Here is a 19,315-nt window from a genome sequence, read left to right as displayed (position 1 = left end):
AAACATACTTTAATATTTTGATGTCTACAGACAAGTGTGATGGGACATGAGAGCGCAGGATAGACTGAATGTGCATAATTAAGCTCCTGTAAACCCAACTGTGTGATCTGAAGGACCAATAAGAGCTTTCACAAACTACAGTGACAACTACACAGAGGCCTGCAGATCATCCAAACTTCGTTCTCCTGGTCCACAAAGACTGAAGACTGGAGTAGGTGTATCAACATGCCACATAAAAGCCTGACCATGGCTCTATTAAACTGCCGTGTACTGCTAGTGAAATTAATGAGCACATAAACCCATGGTGCCTACTAAACAATAATGCCACTTCCCACTAGCAGGTCAGTCGGCTGAGCGTGTGCAGTGCAGTGCGATGCGAAATGTGCACTCGCAGCAGAGAAAACTGCAGTGAGATGAGGCCCCTTGTGGCCACGAGTGGATTCAATCAATCTGAATTAGAGATGTGAAGAGTTCCAAGGTTTTGTCTTGTTTCAAGTGGAGAGGGGGGGAAAAATTGAAAATTGACCCGGCAGCCTTCATTTAGTGACAATGTGCTAAAGTATCATAAAGTATGATGGGTATTCATCACAGTGATCGGCACAAGCGGGGGCAATACAGTGGCACAAAGGTTTTCAATTGAAAACCATAATACTCATTAGTGTAACACTCAACATCAGCGGCAATCAGAAGTTGCATTAGCCACAAGAGGGTGCCTGAACAAAATTACATCCCTAAATCGGCTCGAATATATACAACACATACTGGAAAATGCATTAATCAGGCCAGCTGGGATCTATAGTACAGTATAATGCACTAAGAAAGTTTTCAAACTCCATATGACTATCTATATATTGTCTCCTTTATATATTAGGTTGCATTTAGGTGACATTTAAGTGGTGAATAGTTAAGTTTCTACAGCCCTGATTAGATTGATCGTTAAAAATCATGTTTTCTTCGCAATTTCACATCATTAATCAACAGACTATGATGGGGGAGCATATAAGAATACCAACAAATACTCCAGAAAATATAGCCTGCTATTCAAAATTAGAATAAAACATTCCCAGGCAGTAATAAAGCAATAACTGAAAGATGATGAACTGCTCCGTTTTATTTTCTTTACAATAACAAACTCACAATTTGAGCAATATACAAAACCATTTTTTATTTTCCGTATGAAGTGCTTCAAAACAGACATTGAGAATTGTTTGACAAAAAAATCTTCAGAAAATGTCTACAATGAAGAAGAAGCATCTGTAGGATATTGGACCTCCTATCACCTGTAAATTATGACATATCACTGAATCTCACACACTGTGATTAAACACGTGGGACAAACAGGAAGTCTCGTCCTCCAGCTGCACTACTCTCCTGCTCTACTGTATCAACATCAGCTGGGAAACAGACAGGCCTTTTTTCCACCGCAACCTATCCCTGCTCCGACCGACTCAGCTACTATAAACACTCTTCAATTAAAACTGTGATTTTGTTACATCAGGAGAGTTTCTTCTCGGTTGCAGCTAAAGTCTGTAGTTTATGTGGGCTTTGTACAGACGGGGCAGACCACCTGTGTGTTGAGAGGGTGGGCTTCCAGGCCAGCAGCATCTCAGAGTCTGATCAGGCCTGCGCTGAAAGCCTCTCAATGATTCTCCTGTAGTCTTCCACCACAACCTGATAACTCTTCTCCAGCTCCTCGTGCTGCATCTGAGTGTCCATCTGACCCATGTGGGACACCAGCTCCTCCGGCCGCAGGCACTTCCTCATCTTCGTCAGCTCCCTCTGATTCTTCTGCACGACAGAAACGACACAGACGCACATCAGTGAGGCTGTTCCATCGGTTCGGTCACTCCCTCCAAAAGGCATATAAACATGTTAAATACCAAACATGTGATGAGGAATATGTGTGTTTTTTTTTAAACTTTATAAGGTTTATAAAATGTCTTTTAATGACTGTCCTGGTTTTGGATTTTATTTATTCACCACCTGCATTTGTAATCTAGCGGAAACATCAGTTCCTAATGGACAACATAAACTCTGAATAAAACATGTTAATACTGCATTTAAGGCTGCAACTAACATTTATTTCACAATTGATTATTTTCTCGATCACAATATCCTGGAGCCCAAGGTGACATCTTCAAATGTCTGACATACAGTCCAAAATAATCACTTTACGGTAATTTAAGACCAAAAAAGGAGCAAATTATCACATTAAAGAACCTGGAACCATCAAATCCAATTAATTTTTAAGATGCCCCCCACCCCCCCAAAAAACTATATAGTATATACAATACACAAAATAGTTGCCAATTAATTGTCTTTCAACTGACTAGTCCATTAAATCGACTAACTGAATTTTTGCACCTCTAACTGCATGTAAAGTCTGGGCATATTTCTTGGGACAACTGGTTTTATCATCTTCCAAGTACACAAGGTACCTGAGCATTTTTAGAGCTTATCGTCGTAGACTTTGGTTGTTTTACTTGTTCTGTGCTTATTGTGGATATGAATATGATATCTGTCATATATTGTCTGGTTGTAATGTGGTTATTACCAGACTGTTCACTTTTCTGTGTGTTTATGTAACGTGATGGTTAGTGGTTACGTATGTCTGCCAAAAAAATCCTTATTATTAAATCCATTCATTATTATATATAATTTATGCTTTATAGATATGTAATGAGCCATTAACTAGAACAGATTTGGGTTTTTCAGGTTGTGATGCTTCTCTCACATGACTTGTAATATCTTTTTTAAGCAACTTTGATCTTTGTGTCTGAGTAACAAGAGAAACCCATGACCCTTTATTCATGACATTTTAAACAGCAGACCTGATTATTAGAATACAAGTTGATCATTAATAAAAAGGTTCCTCACAAAGTGCATGTTGGATCATCCAGCAGCGTCTAAAAACCTTCTAACAGGCTGAATCTTTAACTGTTCCATAGTTTAATAGTCAAGTAAGTGTGAATAACTGTGATAATACTGCGACTGTTTTAAAACTATTAAAACACACCTCTAAAAGTAATGTAAATAAAGTTGTTTCTCTGAAGACAGTTGTGGTTTTGGGCCAAATGAACCTTTATAAAGTAAATGTGATGAAGTGATTTTGGTGCAGATGCTCTGTAGCTCGGCAAGTGGTCAAGTTGTCCATTTAGGGGTTAAACAGACAAAGCACGTTATGTAAGATAACGATGGATCCCAGGCTCATTATCAATCTATAAACTAGTATAAACTATTAATAACTTGTTATTGTTAAGAGTAATTAAAGCTGTTAGTTACAATTTATAAACTTTTTTATAAAGTAAGCCTTATGAAACAGTGGAGCAAACATTAACAGTGAAGCAGAGCTGCAACGATTTGTTGATTAATTGTTTGACAGAAAATTAATCAACAAGTTGTTGATTCATCGTTTTTAAGGGGGGAAAAAATGCAAAAATGATCTGTTTCCAGCTTCTTAAATGTGAATATTTTCTGGTGTCTTTGTTCCTCTATGATAGTAAACTGAATATATTTGGGTTGTGGACTGTTGGTTGGGACTAAACAAGACATTTTAGCTTACATTTTGGGCTTTGAGAGAAGTGATCATCTTTCACCGTTTTCTGAGTTTTTACGGTTCAAACGGAGAAAATAATAGTCAGAATAATCAATAATGAAAATAATCTTTAGTTGCAGCCCTACAGTGAAGTCAGAGTGCTGAAAAACTGCACGCACATGCAAGCAGACATGGTCTCTGGGGAACTGGGGGTAAGCGAACCCCGGGTTGAGCAGAAATGTATAATCCCCCTCGCATTCACAGAGCAGCGGCCTCTACCATTCAACTAACTACATGCTAAATCTCCTCAGGGAAGGAAAAACGAACAGTCTGCATCTGGCCACCAGATCTCTCCTTGCCACTCTCCCAAGGAATTCCTATTTCCCACTTCACCACATAGGTCTTTTCCACGTCAGATTCTGCCTTTTTTGAGACTTGCGGTTACCCCGCTGACAGCAAATTCTCTAATGGTTGGTATGCAAAGGAGCAGTGAGCAGCCCAAATATAAAATGTCACAAGCAAACAGGATGTAGGGCTTTATGTTGGTGCACAGAGATCTATGTAGTCTTTCCCACAGCCAAGTCTGGTGAAACAGTATCATAGGAGTTTATAATATTCTGTTCACCAGATCTGAGTGTTACACTAAACTCTTAGAAACTCCGAAGAAAACTTGCCAAGAAAAACGTGACCCAAAAATCCCCCCAGGAAACAAAAAGCGTTGATAAAATCGCAGTTTCCCTGTTGAAGTTTGAAAAGCGCTGCAATAGTAAAGCTACAGAACTCTGAATAGTAGCAGCTTCTTGACAAAGTGCTTCAAACATACTTTCATGAAAATTATTCCTCCCAAAGAAATGCAAATCCTGACTAATGACATGTGTGCCTGAATAGAAAAAAGCTTAGTAATGCCACAGACAAATGGTGCGCCCTATTGTGGATGTAACAATAAGGCAGTGGTAATCTATCAATTTTCACAGAGCTGAAGATCAATTTTTCTGCTGTTTTAAAAGGCAACATAATAAACAGCGACAATACAGAGCTGCAAGCCGATGCATGCTGTAATCAGGCCATTTAACTCCCTACACTGAACAGCTGTAATGTTATGCTAACAAAGATGGAAGACTGCTGGAGTCTTGTTTGACAGCAACAGAGACAAGTTGACATTCAGATGTGTTCAGAATAAATGAAGAAATCACTTGTTCAAAATGTCAGTCTGCGTCTTTTTGACCAACTCCACACTGAAATGCAAAATACACCGATGAAGCTGTGATGATTAAAACCTCACCCTGTATGGTCCGAACAGCCTCTTCTTCACCTCCAAACGGTACTCTCTTGCTTTTTCTTCATCACTCATGTCTGTCGCTCTCAGACGCAGGATTTCGTATACTCGCCTTGCATGTTTCTGTAGAGGGAGGATAAAAAAAAATAAAAAAAAATTAAAAATAAAAGAAATTTCATTTAATTATTGTCAAACTTACAAAACACCAGTTTGCCTCAACAGGAACCTAAAAGACGTCCCAGCACAAAGGCTACATGACATCAGAAGCTACTCAGAACTTCTAGTTATCTGTTCTCAGGAAACTTTTCTCAAGAAAAGCCTCCACGTACTGTCAGACATTTACATCGCAGATTCCACACCCTGATACTCAGCCACATGGACCAACAGAAACGTACTTAGGTTAAAGCTGTAAATTTGGTTGCTAAACACAATATACTAGAAGTTTTGCAATGTTTATATAATTGAAAATAACTTTTAGAACGTGAGCATAGCAAGTTGATATAGAGAATACATCTTCATTTATACGTTTTGACATTTGGATTACAAGTTTTGATCTGACTTTCTGTCAGAACTAAGTTACATAAACTTATTTTGAGTCCCATTAATATCTATATTCATGGGTCTAGGTGAGTGAAATGAACAGTGGAGGCATGTATCTGCTGCCTACTTTTTAAAAACGTAAAATATTCTTCCAAGTATCTATTTTGCAACCATTATGATCAACTTACTTTATGCTCCAGAGTGCTGTGAAGCTTCAAGCTATGGTCTTAATGTTGGAACTGTTTACATATGTGCAGCACCAGCGCTAAAACAATTGCTCGATTATGGTCGTGTATTGAGCAAAAATGTCAAACATTCTCTTGGCTCCGACTTCTCCAGTGTGAGGATTTGCTGCTTTTCTCTGTTTTAAATCATTGTAAACTGAATTCTTTTGGGTTTTCAACTATTGAGTGAAAAACAACAAATCTGAGGATGTGACCTTGAGCTGTTATACAACCATTTGATAGAGTAAGCGACTCATCTAAAAAATAATCAACAGATCACTCAATAATGAAATTGATTGTTAGTTTGAGCCTCATACAACACCTTGTTAATTTTCAACTTGTCTTGTGCCTCTGTGACCATGTCGGCTGAGAAGCCGAGGGGCAGTTTGTCTGCAGCGAAGGATGGCAGGCCTTGACACAGCTTGACCAGCACATAGTCTCTCAGCTTCACGTAGTTCTCAGAGGGGTCTTCAGCTGCAAAAAACATAATACAATTAGTTAGCATTTTGAAGTGATTCACGACCTTTGAAAATATCTCATCCCCCTGAAATAAATGTCAGAAGTTCAAATCTCTTCAAGTAGCTTTTTAGTTTTTTGGGTTTTTTTTTTAGAAAGAATTCCTCTCTGAAAGGAAAAACTGTGATGCCTCTTTAGTATTCATCCTCTGTCTCCATGCAAAGCAATGATTTCGATCCAAGAAGTTTCAACAGAGCTTCGGCACATTCTGGTATACATGCCAGCCCTCCTCATTAACTCACCCCCTAAAACTGCAGTGACAAATCTTTTAAACTGTTTGTGGGCGACACAAGGACCTCAGATTTAATGTTTTTCCACGCCTTCGTCAACACAGTAAATACCATTTTTACTCTCACCTGTGATGTCTTGCACTTTGGGCAGAATGCAATAAAATCTGTGCACTGCCTCCAGAAGCTGAGCTCCGTGACCCTCGCCTTGGAACGGAGGCAGGATCAGCATTTGGCTGTTTTAGTTAAAGAACAGACATACATGCAAACACAGAACCAATGAGGAAGCAGGTTTGTTTAAAATAAGTCTTGTGACATAACAAATTTATGTGGTGTCTGAGTAGGAGCAGAAACTCTTTGATTGAAAGCAGGAAAAAAAATAGACTGTTATACTGATCCATCAATGCAACAAATCAAAAGCTTATCTATAAAGTTGTTTTCAGATACAAATCACCCTGGTTTCGTAATGAACAAAATCTGGTTGAATGGTTGGCTATATAAGCCAGTAATTTGCGTTCTTTGCAAAGAGGATAAAGAAATGTATAATTTTCCACTCCTTTTTCATACAAAAGAATGGGAAGGCACGTGCTGCCCCGGCAATTACCTTACACGTGGTCGGGTTTTGTCTGGGTACACATAGTAATTATAAACTGTCATGTAGCCAACAGTTGCGTAGAGAGTCTCCCCATCTTTATTGTACTTTTCAAATCTGCAGATAAAACACAAAGGCAAACTGGTCAATTACAGGCACACTCCCATGCAGTGTCCATTTTAGCTTCTCTGTTCTCGTGCCCACCCCTCACCCCCACCGACGTCAGCATGTTAGAGCAGCCAGGCTCGATTGGTACACCTGCTACAACCTGAATACATTATGCACTTAATTGGAGTACTGCAACTTAGAGGAAGAGAAGGGGTTGGAGGAGGGACTGAGCTCCTCAAAATCACTTCAGTCTATTTTCCCCATTGTCAGTATTAATAGGTGCCAGGGTAAAGAAAACACTGGCAGAGGCTCTTTTTACTGTTAAGACATTGTTCAGTGTTTCAAAAGACAACAGTATTCAATTCAGCTCTTGCCCCTGAAAAATTTGAAAAGGTCTTTTGGCACAAAGAAAGCTCTTGCCTGATCAACAATTCTCCTACAGGGGAAATATAATCAAACTGGCCTGGTAATTGGTCACAAGCGCCTCAAAGGGGGGCTTTGTTTTTCAATGACACAATAAAGGCTTTAGGGTAGGGGGGTGGGCATGAGGGGGGGATGATGTCAATTAAGGAGGGCACGCACACAAGAAAGAAGTCCCAACGATCATCGTCCGCGTCGATGAAACTTGCAGTCTCTATGAACCACATGAGGAAGGTCTGCAGGCGTTCGTGGTACTCTTGGAATCCCGGGCAGGTCAAGTCAGCCTACGGTGGACATGACACAAACAAATATCTGATGAGGTTTACTGTTAAATCTCATCCCTGCCGTGATGACGTAAGAGTGACGACAACTAGAAACGATTAAAAAAAACTGATACTATAATCTCAAAGGCTTCCTGTATGGTGAGGTGTGCACCTTATGAATCTGGTATGTGAGTTCTCCTGCGTCCTCGCTGTGGACTGTGTACGTGTGAAGCAGGGTGCCGAAGGGTTTGAAATTGGCCTCCTTCTCCAGCAGCGAGATAAAGTCGTCAGTGTTGCAGGTGAAGCCAGCAGGAATAATTTCCCGGATCTTTCCTTCGATATCATCAGGCTGGAAAATACAACATGAATTCAGTAACGCAGCAAACAAATCACGATAAAAGATAATCTAGAATACGTTTGTGAGACCAGTGAGGTATTTTCTAATAAACTGCTTTAAAGCTTTAAAATACACTTTTTGTTGTGTGCACAGATTTCGTGTTCAGCAAAATTTTTGTTCTTAGATAAGGTGAGACTGCAAAAAAGAAAAGTACAAAATAACCTGTGAAATAAAACTGCAAGCATACATGTTTTTGTGCCAATAAAAGAAAACCATTAGGCAATTAAAACTGTCAGCTGAGCAGAGACCACAGCAGCACACCCCCCCCTCCCTGCCCCGGTGAAAAGACCACTTAAATCAGTACATTTACTACTTATGTTAAACCATGAATATGTGATGAAGTTGCCACAATAACGCATTTCTGCTTCTCACTGGGAAATAAAATCTTATGAATTGATCTCAACTTAACAAACCTTTGGGCATCCATAATAGAGGCCTCTCCTCTAATCCTGCCAAGTGAACCCAATCAAATGAATTTGCCCCTGCATTTTCAAAGAGCCTCCGAGACAAAGGGGCCCTACCCTTGGACTTTTTACTCAGTGCAACGTGTGGTTAGTTCAGCTGTAATGTTTGCATTGTATCCATTTCCACAAGGATTGACATGAGAACACTTTACTAAGCAGCCCTTTCACACCATTTACATGTGTGATGGGCATTATTTCGGAACAGAGACCCTTGCTGCTCAGCATTGAAAACTGGGAAATGAAGAAGGTCTGAGCAAAATGCACTACAAAAGGCTAATACAACATGCTGCTAATTCCCCCCCTTTCAGACATCAGCTAATATCTAACTGGAAGTAATGCACCTGCAGCTGAATGCCTCTTAACCATTGTAATTGTCCAGCCACATTTCTAAGGAACAAGGACCACACTTAAAAGGCCATGGACAAACAAGTCTCTTTGTCCCGAGCACTCTCCTACATACTAGACACTAAATTGCACAGCCTTCCAGAATAGATGCCTCAGTTTGGCATGAATATAACTTAACAATGTTCCTTTAGAACATTTTGTTAATGTCTTTGATTTCTAACAATAAGCACAAAGGGAGTACAAACTATCTAATTTGTTGTGTTGGTATTATTTCATCTGCTCTAAAGGCCATATTACACTGAAAATCTGCAGTCATTTTCAGTTTATAATTATTTGTAAAGTACTGCTTTAATTTCTAAATCTTATTTACACACCTATATGGATTACAAATGTTATAAATAATAACATAGAACTACCACAGACGTTCAGCATTTTTCCCCCAGTTTGCAGCCCTTGTGCACACAAAAGATCTGGCACCAAATCAGTGTTGCCTGTGAAAAATCCAGCAGTATAGAGTTTTTGGCTGATTTAAAAGGGGAAAAGGTGATTTTTGATCAACGTGACAGCTGCATAAACTCCATCTCTGCCTCCCCTCGTCTCTAGCTCTCTTCTCTCGCCAGCTGCACCGCACCCCGACCGTCCACATGCACTCGGAGACAAACACTCTTCAGATGCAGCCTGAACTCTGCTGCTCCCCTCACACTCTCTACCTCTACACCAGCTGCACTCAAACCCTTAACAAGGTGAACACTCAGGGGTCAACGCGCAGCACACTAAGCAGCGGCGCACACAGACCGTGAGCCATCCGTCACATTTCGGTTTGAATATCAGCTGTGGCTTCAAACTATGTTCCCAAAATGTGTAATGGCTCTTTTTTTTTTTTTTTTTAAAGACACTGAACTGGTTGTCATGGTATTTTTTTGTGATGTGGTGCTCATCAGCCTTATCGGATGGAACAATCACTGTTGTATGGAGTTATTTAAAGAAACGGTTGAGTTTAGAGGTTATGCCACTGGTCCCACTGGCACCAGTTGAGGCCACATTGTCCAGTAGGGGAGCCCCCTGCTGTTTCCAGACAGGACAGATGTCCCAGTGTTGAATCATCTGACCTCAACGGGGCCCTCGCTAATACTTGCACTTGTTCTAAATGTTTGCTGCATTGATAGCTTGAGGAAAATATTCAAAGCTCTCAGTGGCCTTTTGTGAAGTCTCACCATTTTTCCACTTTTGACCAAATACTAGCTGTTGATATGTAAATTATTATGTCTGACAAAAAAGTTTTACATTTGTAAGCAGTGCTAGTTAATCATTACATAAAACTGAACTTAAAGTTACTGAAGATCAGTTTGCAGATATTCAATTTCCAAGATTTCGATTGTCGATGACTTGAACAATTCACTCCTGTAAATACACACACACACACACACATACACACACACAAGATACCCAACAGAGTGACATTACTCCTCCTGCTGATTCAATCACAGAACCCTCTAAAAATCAATGCCTCATGTTAGACCCCACGCACAAAACCTTTTAAAACCCTTCTCTTCCGACGGGGAGGAGTAGGATTAGTGTACTGGCACGGGGGGCCATGGAGGGATGAGATTATTCTAACAAAACAGGAGATCCCTTACTGGAATAATGTCACCACCCAGAGAGGCCATTATATGAGTTACTTCAGTTAGTGAAGAAACAACATAAAGGCACCAGAAACTGCCCACAAAAAGGTACCATAGATCTATCTACTCCCCTTAAAGAATAATTGATCTCAGAGTCCTTCTCGCATCCAATTATGGAGGCATCCACTCAGTAAAGCTGCCCAGTATTTGTCCATCAAAGTCTGTACTCAGCCAAAGATCATTTGTGAGAGAAGAAACTCACATCTGTAACACTACTCTGGTACAATCATGAGTGTTTATGTAGCTCCCCAACAGAGTCATACATCTTCTCTGGTCTTCTCTTGTTAAACTTTAATTTATATATCAATAATTTAAGCTAATCAGCTCAGTAGTTCTGAGCCAGGACCTTTGCTGTTTGGATCAAGTAGCTCATGAAAAATAATGTTCTGCATTCAGTAGTCTAGAGCTGCGTTTCAATGTATCAGATAATCTACAAATTTAATAAACATTTAGGTAAATCGGATCGACTAAGGCTGCAACTTTTCTCAATTAATTGATGAAACATTTTGTCTATAAAATATCAGAAAATAGAGAACAATGCTTGTTATAATGTCCAAAGTGATACCTTCGTGTTTTGTACAACCAGCAGCCCAAAACCCAAAGATATTCAGTTAACCATCATGTATGACACAGAAAAGCATCAAATCCTCACATTTGAAAAGCTGCAACCGGCGAATTCTTGGCTTTTTTGCTAAAAATAAATAAGTAAATAAAATGATTATTCAATCAGCAAAACTGTTGCTGATTTATTTTCTGTCGATCGACTGATCGTTGCAGCTCTAGATACGACTAGGTATTTGTAGATACCCAATATTAAAGGACTCGCATCGGGATTGGGGCCAAATAATTTGATCAGGACATAAAATACAACACTAACTGCAAAATCCAACCTAAGCCTCGACTATTCTACTTTTCAATAAGAAACCCTTTTTAAAACATAATGGTGCAGCTTTCTGACATTTCAGATGGAGGAAAGGTATTTTTTTTTAATCACACCATGATATTTGTGCATGTTAAAGCATAGTTTATTTATACTGGAAGCATCTGAAGGTGATGATGGTGAAATCAGACCATTATAATCAAAATAATAGAAGAAAATGGCATCATGGCAAAATGAGTAGAGTAGGCATGAACAACTATCAAGACAAACTGACAGTGAACCAACCACAACTTTAATAGTCACATTGAAGGGTGCTACAGCTTTTAAATTAAAAGAATAAAGAAATACAAATCTTACCTCCACACAGTCAAACGTTTCAGTGACTTTTGAGGAATATTTCACTTTGAAGAGGGTGCTCAAGTTTCCAGCAGTGTAGAAGAGCTGTATCTGCAGACCTTTGTATCCAAAAGCCACCTCACTGCAGAAGTAAGTGAAATCATTAGTCACACATTTTTACTAGAAAAGTGACTCGCAAAGAGAAAACAATAAAATGATGTCTTGTGCAGTCTAGTGTAAATCAATATCAGGAGGACAATAACAAAACACCTGATAATCATTCTAATATACTGAAATCTGTCAAATATACACCTGGAGTTGATGATAAATGTTTACTGCAGGTCTGGCCATTTATTTCACTGTGTTGCATTGTTTCTTCCACTGCGAGATCACTAACAGTTTATGCTAAAATAGATTTCATCATTATGCAACTATGTGATTGAGCTTTACTAGCAATTACGCTTGCTGAAATAATTAATGCTCCAATTACTGTGTTCCCTTTGAGCTGATTGCAGCAAGTGCAAAAATAACCAATCCTAGTTTTGACTAATTTGGAAATGCAATTTAGAGCGTAACGACATGCTACTGTAAGCCTACACGCACGCACAGGTGTCACTGCCAAGAATGTCGTCTCGCTCAGGTCCAACAGCAATGCCTATTTTATCACATTAGGACAACACTGTGACTCTTTGTGAGGCTTAAATAGTATTCAAGAGAGATGTTATTTTCCCCTTTGCATATCTGGCACTGCAAACTTTCCTACAGGTTTTATGAAACCACAAGAAACTTTAAGAAATCCTTACATACTGGTAATAACATTAAGTATTGAGTTGGACCATTGTACTGACAAAATACAAAATCTGAGTAAATCATGATGTGATTGAAACATCAAAAATCATAATCATCAAAAGTTTGGACACACTTTCTCATTCAAGGACATTCCCTTGAAGGTGTGTCCAAACTTTTGACTGTACATGAAAACTGAAACTCTGTAGTGTTGGTGGTCTGGCTCTGAGGATTACAGATATGATGGCAGAGTCTTCTGTAAATACTCACTGGAGTAACTGGTTTGTAGCCAGAAAGTTAATTAATCAAAATCCTGGATTCAACAAGCCAGCCCACATTTGGTCTGGTGAGGCTAAATAGGCATTTGTGTGAGATGGGCATCATTTCAAGTTGGCTGCACAAAAGATGATTAATTAATTTATGATTAATTTGGAGCAATACAGTGGATTTTAAGATTACATGCAGGGCATATGCAAATATGTTGTTGGCATTTGTTTGCCTTTATTTGATAGTTGGAAGTGCAGAGACAGGAAACATGGGTAGAGAGAGAGGGGTATAACATGCATCAAATGCCCGCGGCCAGAATTGAACCGCTGACACTGAAGTTTATGGTACGCATGTTTACCAGTAAGTTATTGGGGTGCCTCCACAACAGTTGGGGGCAGTGACTGTGCACATCTTTCCAGAGTCTTGTTGGCACAATGAGGTCGCCAAACTTTACAGAGACCTGAATCAAGACCTGTGCTCAATGTCAATATCTGGCAACCTAGCGCCATAACTCGAGACTGCACAGAAGTGCTTCAGATTAATCAGTAATGCATTTCTTAGTAACGTATTACAGTAATGTGATTACAAGTAGTGTAAGGGATTATGTTTTGAAATTCAATAATAAGATTACAGTTACTAATCCCAGTAACATTCCTTTACTTTAACAATTTGGGGGTCGGCTTGTCTTACTGGAAGTTTATCAGTTTGGTCTCTGCGTTCAGAGAGCTGACTGCTACGGCACTTGTTAGCTTGCTGCCAGGGCTGGAGGTTTGGGGAGGCAGTTAGCTGCTATCAAAAGATGAGAAAATCATCTCCCAGTAACTCAAAAGTTATCTAATTAACATGTTGTGTCTTCTTAGCTGCCAGCTAGCCACCAGTAGCTTTTTCTATATTCTGTTGGCCTTCAGTGCTGCATGCGGACTGGGGCTAAACTAACGTTACATGTTGATGGTCACCTTAGGCTGGCTGCTTATTAAACCACAATTTATTATTTTCTATTGCTACGTATGCTAAACACAGAAGATTTGACGAGGGGTTGCGGAGGCTTTGGAGTAGTTTAAAGGTTCCTGATGAAGCCGGGCTGAGTAAAAAACAAACAAATATAGTTTTGCTGTTGAGTAATTAGTAATGTAATTACTTTTTCAATCACTTATAATGAGGAATTGATTACATTTTTCAAGTAACTCACCCAACACTGTAAATACATCAGCTTTAGAGGAGTTGGTAGGTGTATTTTATGACCCTGAACAGAGTCAGGCTAGCCGTTTCCAGTCTATGCTGCTAAGCTATCGTCATCCTGACTCCACCTCTTTACTAAATGCACAGACAGACTGAAAACTATCTTCTCATCTCACTCTTTAAAAGAGAGAGAAAACTTATTTCCCAACATGTTGAGCTATTCCTTTGCTGCTATAATTTTTAAACCAGGAATTACAGCCTGTGAGCCTGTTTAAAGGTGACATTCATCACAATACATGGATAACTGTTGAATCATTTGGATTTACGATACATTGTTGGCTAAACGTCTGGTTAAATGTCCAAAAGTTGTTGTTGATTGAGATTCATCATGCTGATAACTTAATGAATTTGTTTTATTGTCGCGCATTATATATTTCAACCTTCACAAACAATGGCAGATGATAAATTTTACATCAGCCAGACTATCGCCACCACATGGATGCAGCAAGCATGAACTGGGCTTAAGTACCTATAAATATGCACCTTTCAGGTAAATAGGGAAGCACAAGTATCATATTGAACTAGCTCATTGTTGCACCAATACTTGTACTGACTTGTTGAAAAATAATAGCAAAGAGCAGCTTGTCAGTTCCTGTATTTTCAGGCAGCAGATTAGGAAGAGGTAATGGTCAAGTCTAGCGAGGACAGAAACCAGCAACTATGTTTTTAGGTTGGTTGACAATTTAATTTGTGTGTGCCTACTTTAGTGGTTCTGTGATGGACTGCTTTTTGAATATGATGGACAGTGGATAAATTATGTGACTATATCAGTAAAGTCAGTGTTTTGCAGTAATTCAGTAGATCTAGATTCTGTTCAGAGCCAGTTGAGACAGATTTCAATGGACAGCTGACATAAACATGTATCTCAAATACATCAAGTAACCATTTGTGATCGGATGTTTCTTTCCTGCTCACATTTGATTTCATCTTTGTATACAGTAACCACACATTTTCACAGAGGTTTTCAACTCAAGCACATGTGTCTGTGCGAAAAACAAATCTGCCGTTCTTTGTTTTCATACGTGAAGTTGACTGCGTTCATGTTGCCTCTAAATATTGTTTTGGATTGAACAGCAGCATTTACATTGGTTTTGGAAATATGGGTTTGTGGCAAACTACAGTTTCTTGAGAATGTTAGTCAAACCAAGTTCAAATATTTGAGATTTTTCTCACCACAGTGATAGCACAACACACCCCAATGGTTAGACTGTAATCACCATTTAATTCCTATAATTCATTTTTCCAAGCAACTTCACATACTGAAGGATTATTGTGAGTGGGTGAGAGACTCAGGAATATGTCTGCTTTGGTAGCGAAATACCAGTAGTTCTCTAGTATATGGGTAAGGGTATCAAACAATGAGACTAGTACTGGTATGATGTATTAAACTGGATCATAAGCTGACTCTATTGTTACACCCTCATCCTTGACACACTTTAGTTGTAAGTGTAAACAGGACCACATGACTCTTTTCAGCCATATTTGAATAGATTAAAATACAACCATCAATGTGCTTTTGGGTAAAACACATTAGAGCCGCAACGATTAGTCGATGGACAGAAAATTAATCAGCAATTATTATGATAATCAATTAATTGTTTTGAATCTTTTTTTTTATTTTTTAGGAAAGAGTCTTTGGTTCCAGCTACTTAAATGTATATTTTCTGGTTTCTTTGGTCTTTTATGACAGTAAACTGAATATTTTTGGGTTGTGGACTCTTGGTTGGGACAAAAGAAGATATTTTTGGTTGATTTTTGTGCTTCATGAAATGTTGATCGACAATTTTTCACCATTTTCTGACATTTTATAGATTTATCGAAAGAAAAGACAGAATCATCGATAATGAAAGTAATCATTTTTTGCAGGCCTAGCCACTATTGCTTCTGTGCGGCTGCTCAAAGGCCAATAGTTAGACTGGTTGTATCTAGTAGCGCACATTTGTCAATACTGACACTTGTATGAATGTTAAGTGAGGTGGCACTGCTGAAGATGTGTGAACTTTTTCACAGGGAAAAATGTGTAACAGTTTGTGTATTATTATAACAAGCAATGAAAAGTAATGATGGAAAAAGAGACTCACTCATCTCCAAATATTTGGTGGCTGTACTCAGGGTGGAATGTAGTGCCGTCATCTTCAACATCCTCTGGAAAGCGAACTGAGCGTAAAAGAAGATTCCAACAGTGTAAGTGAGAAATTTGAAGCTACTTCCAAACAACATTGTCATTGTATTTATACATATCATCATCTTCATTTATAATAAATACTTTAAAATAAAACAAAAATAAACATACTTAGCTTCAAGCATATAGCTTCATTGGTGTCACACTTGTATTCGGCCAGTTTCTTCTCCATGGTATTTACCGCTGAAGAAAAGAAAACAAACCATAAACCATGCTGAAATTGTAGAGTCTTTGGTTAGTTTTTTTTAACATTAGTGGTTTCTATAGAATCATTTTCTACTTTGTCATTTTCCTTACTTCACAGATCACTTGAGAGTTTCAGTGATCTGTTGCTGCACAATGACAGTAATTATTCATTCGAAAACAGGATGTGACATACAACCATATTTAGATTCTACTATTGATCAAAACACAGTGCTGAAGACACAGCGGACACTTGTTGACGACAAGTATTCAGGCAGCTCAGCCATAAAAGCCTTTGGTGTGGGAATTTAAGTTATATGACAGCATGAATTCAAGCTTTACTAGATTACAAAATGTTAATAACTCAATCAGAATCAGTTTATTAGCCAAGTATGCACCATACAAAGAATTTGTCTCCCACAAACCCAACATAGAAGAAAAAATATAACAAGAGCAAGGTAATAATAATGAAATAATACAATAAACAGTACAATAAAAGTAGTGCTAAAATTAAATGAGAAATCTAAATTATATTCTATTAATCTATTAATAGAATGGAATAGTAATAGTTTTGAAATAGGATATGAAATTTAAAATGAAATATTGACTGTGCAAAGGAAATATGGACTGCACTATGGACAAAGAAATGAAGTGTATGAAACATATGAAGGTGACAAGAGCAACAACTGAATGTGACATGTGCAATAAATAATTCACTTCTGTAACAGTGGAGGTTGAATGCAGTGTACAATGTTAAGTCCAGTTTGATGAAATATATGAAAGTGACCATTGCAGGGTTTAAAAGAGGGACACATCAGACACATGTTCGTGTGGACTCTGCTTATTACCAACATGTAGTTTTGATCATTTTAACTTATGTAAAGTGTCTGAGTACTCTGAAAAGCGCTCTATAAATGAAATGAATTCTCATTATTATGATTATTATGATTATTATGATTATTATCATTAGCTGCATCTGTGCACACCATGGAGTAAGGTATGAAGTGCTGAGGTCATGAAAGAGGTTATTTTGGAGGTCAGCTGGTGGTACCTCCAGAGCCTTAGGATGAGCTTTGTTAATGGGATCCTTTAAAACGAAGTAACATTATAAAATTTGTTCAGGCGGAAACGTTCATCAAACTATGCTCAAATGTGAGTTAAAGACGGGTCTTTCTGTCAGTTAGCAACACAGTATAGTCATATGGAAAAAGAGGCATCAAACAGACGTTACTTTACCAGCATCCATCCACACCTTCAAACGTAACATAAACACACAAAGCTAAACACACAGTGCATGTTGTGACAGCCTGATAGCATGCTATTGCCGTTAGCAGGCCACTGCTGCCGTTAGCTTAGCTCGCTGTGTTTTGAACGAAGCAACAAAGGTAAACTACATTCCCGACGGGCTTAAAGCAGGACTGTGGTGCATTCGCTGGTGAATATGCATTGAAACGAAGACGATAAAATGAAAGCATGAAAGCGTTCAGCGACTTACCCGCCATTTCTACACACTGTGTTGTGCGGAGTTGTGTTGTCCCAAAAGACCCGCGGAATCATGAGCACTTCCGGGTCCGTGTGTTTCCGTGGAAACAGGATGTAGTTTTTTTAACGGCCCCTGTATCTTCTAACATCATATTTACGTATTATATTTATGCATATATATATTTAAAATCATATTTAATATTATGTTTTGTAATATGTTTTTATTATACTTTAATAATACATTTTATTATTTAGTAAAAAATACACTGATGGATTTTCTCATTAAACCTGAGGCAATGCATTGCTTTATATTGACAACAATCTGATACCATCGGATGTTTTAATGATATATTTCATTTTTAAAAACATACACTTTTAATAATATGACCTGTTTATTTACAACATATTAACATTCATATGGTGAATAAAAACTGCACGTGCAAATTGAGAATTACTGAAGGAAGGTGAGTTAAACACTAAAAGACACCCACTTACACACTGAAATGGGTTATTTTTACTTTCATTGTGTATATTATTTTTTATTGTTTATTTTGTTATGTATTAATAATCTGTCAAATATTATTTCGATTGGCTAATCGACTACCACTAGTTGTTTGATAATATGTGAGAAAAAGGTAGCATGAACATTAATGTTTTCAGTCCTATTGTTCTATTTCTTCAAAAGATTTTAATTTTAATAATGACAAGAAAACAGATAAAAGCAGTAAACCCTAACATTTCCAGGTTGTCCTGTTGCTGAACAGTGGCCACTGTGGCCACAAGTGACAATAATGAGATTATGGTTGTAGCAGCAAAACCTGTATTGAATTCAGACATGGTGTTTTATTTCTTGTGAATTCAACTTTTCATTTGTAACAGGGAGATTGTGTTATTTCTTCTTTCAAAAGTTACATCCTCTAATATTGAGAAGGTATCAACAAATTGCATTTTTTCCCTTCAGCATTATATAGAGCTTAAATGAATAATTATCAAAATTGTTGCAGATTAGTATTATTTTCTCATATTGACATTAGTATCAACAGACAACAACAATATCAGCAGACAAATAAGAAATAAGATAATTTTGAGCTTAAAAAGCAGCTTTTACACACAATATGTGTATTGTTGGAAAAATCATCTGTATTAACAGCATATACCAACATAAGCCATGTGATTAGTTTTGCTTACATGGTTCTGACAGACAATTAATGTCATGAAATAACTGCAAAGAGAAATATTAACTTCAACTTTCTTCCTTAGGTTAGGTTATACACATAACAGCTAGCTCAAACCACTATCAAACCACTACTTGTCCCATTATAGCCCCTAAAAACTTTTATCTCCATTTGTAAAAAGAAAATGCTGCAACAT

General features: G+C 38.1%; 2 protein-coding genes across 2 annotated transcripts in view; one reads left to right on the top strand and one right to left on the bottom strand.

The window, feature by feature from the left end:
- Positions 1 to 1,088: 1,088 nt before the first annotated feature.
- Positions 1,089 to 18,063, bottom strand: hat1 (histone acetyltransferase 1). Its single transcript, XM_042427073.1, has 11 exons — positions 17,958 to 18,063; positions 16,391 to 16,462; positions 16,179 to 16,254; positions 11,827 to 11,947; positions 7,874 to 8,050; positions 7,601 to 7,722; positions 6,923 to 7,027; positions 6,448 to 6,554; positions 5,898 to 6,049; positions 4,818 to 4,934; positions 1,089 to 1,788 (listed from the first exon to the last, which is right to left on the bottom strand). Exons 1-11 carry the CDS (start codon positions 17,962 to 17,964, stop codon positions 1,618 to 1,620), a joined length of 1,227 nt encoding a protein of 408 aa, XP_042283007.1. The 5' UTR covers positions 17,965 to 18,063; the 3' UTR covers positions 1,089 to 1,617.
- A 326-nt stretch (positions 18,064 to 18,389) lies between these two features.
- Positions 18,390 to 19,315, top strand: part of LOC121906775 (calcium-binding mitochondrial carrier protein Aralar1-like) — a 28,773-nt gene continuing 27,847 nt past the window's right edge. The window contains exon 1 of the mRNA XM_042425872.1: positions 18,390 to 18,408. The gene's annotated coding sequence lies outside the window, so the exon portion shown is untranslated. The remainder of the gene's footprint in view (positions 18,409 to 19,315) is intronic.

Source organism: Thunnus maccoyii, chromosome 11 (assembly GCF_910596095.1).
Source record: "Thunnus maccoyii chromosome 11, fThuMac1.1, whole genome shotgun sequence".
NCBI classification, from domain to species: Eukaryota; Metazoa; Chordata; class Actinopteri; order Scombriformes; family Scombridae; genus Thunnus; species Thunnus maccoyii.
The sequence above is the reverse complement of the archived record's forward strand: the minus strand, read 5'-3'. Positions and strand labels throughout refer to the sequence as shown.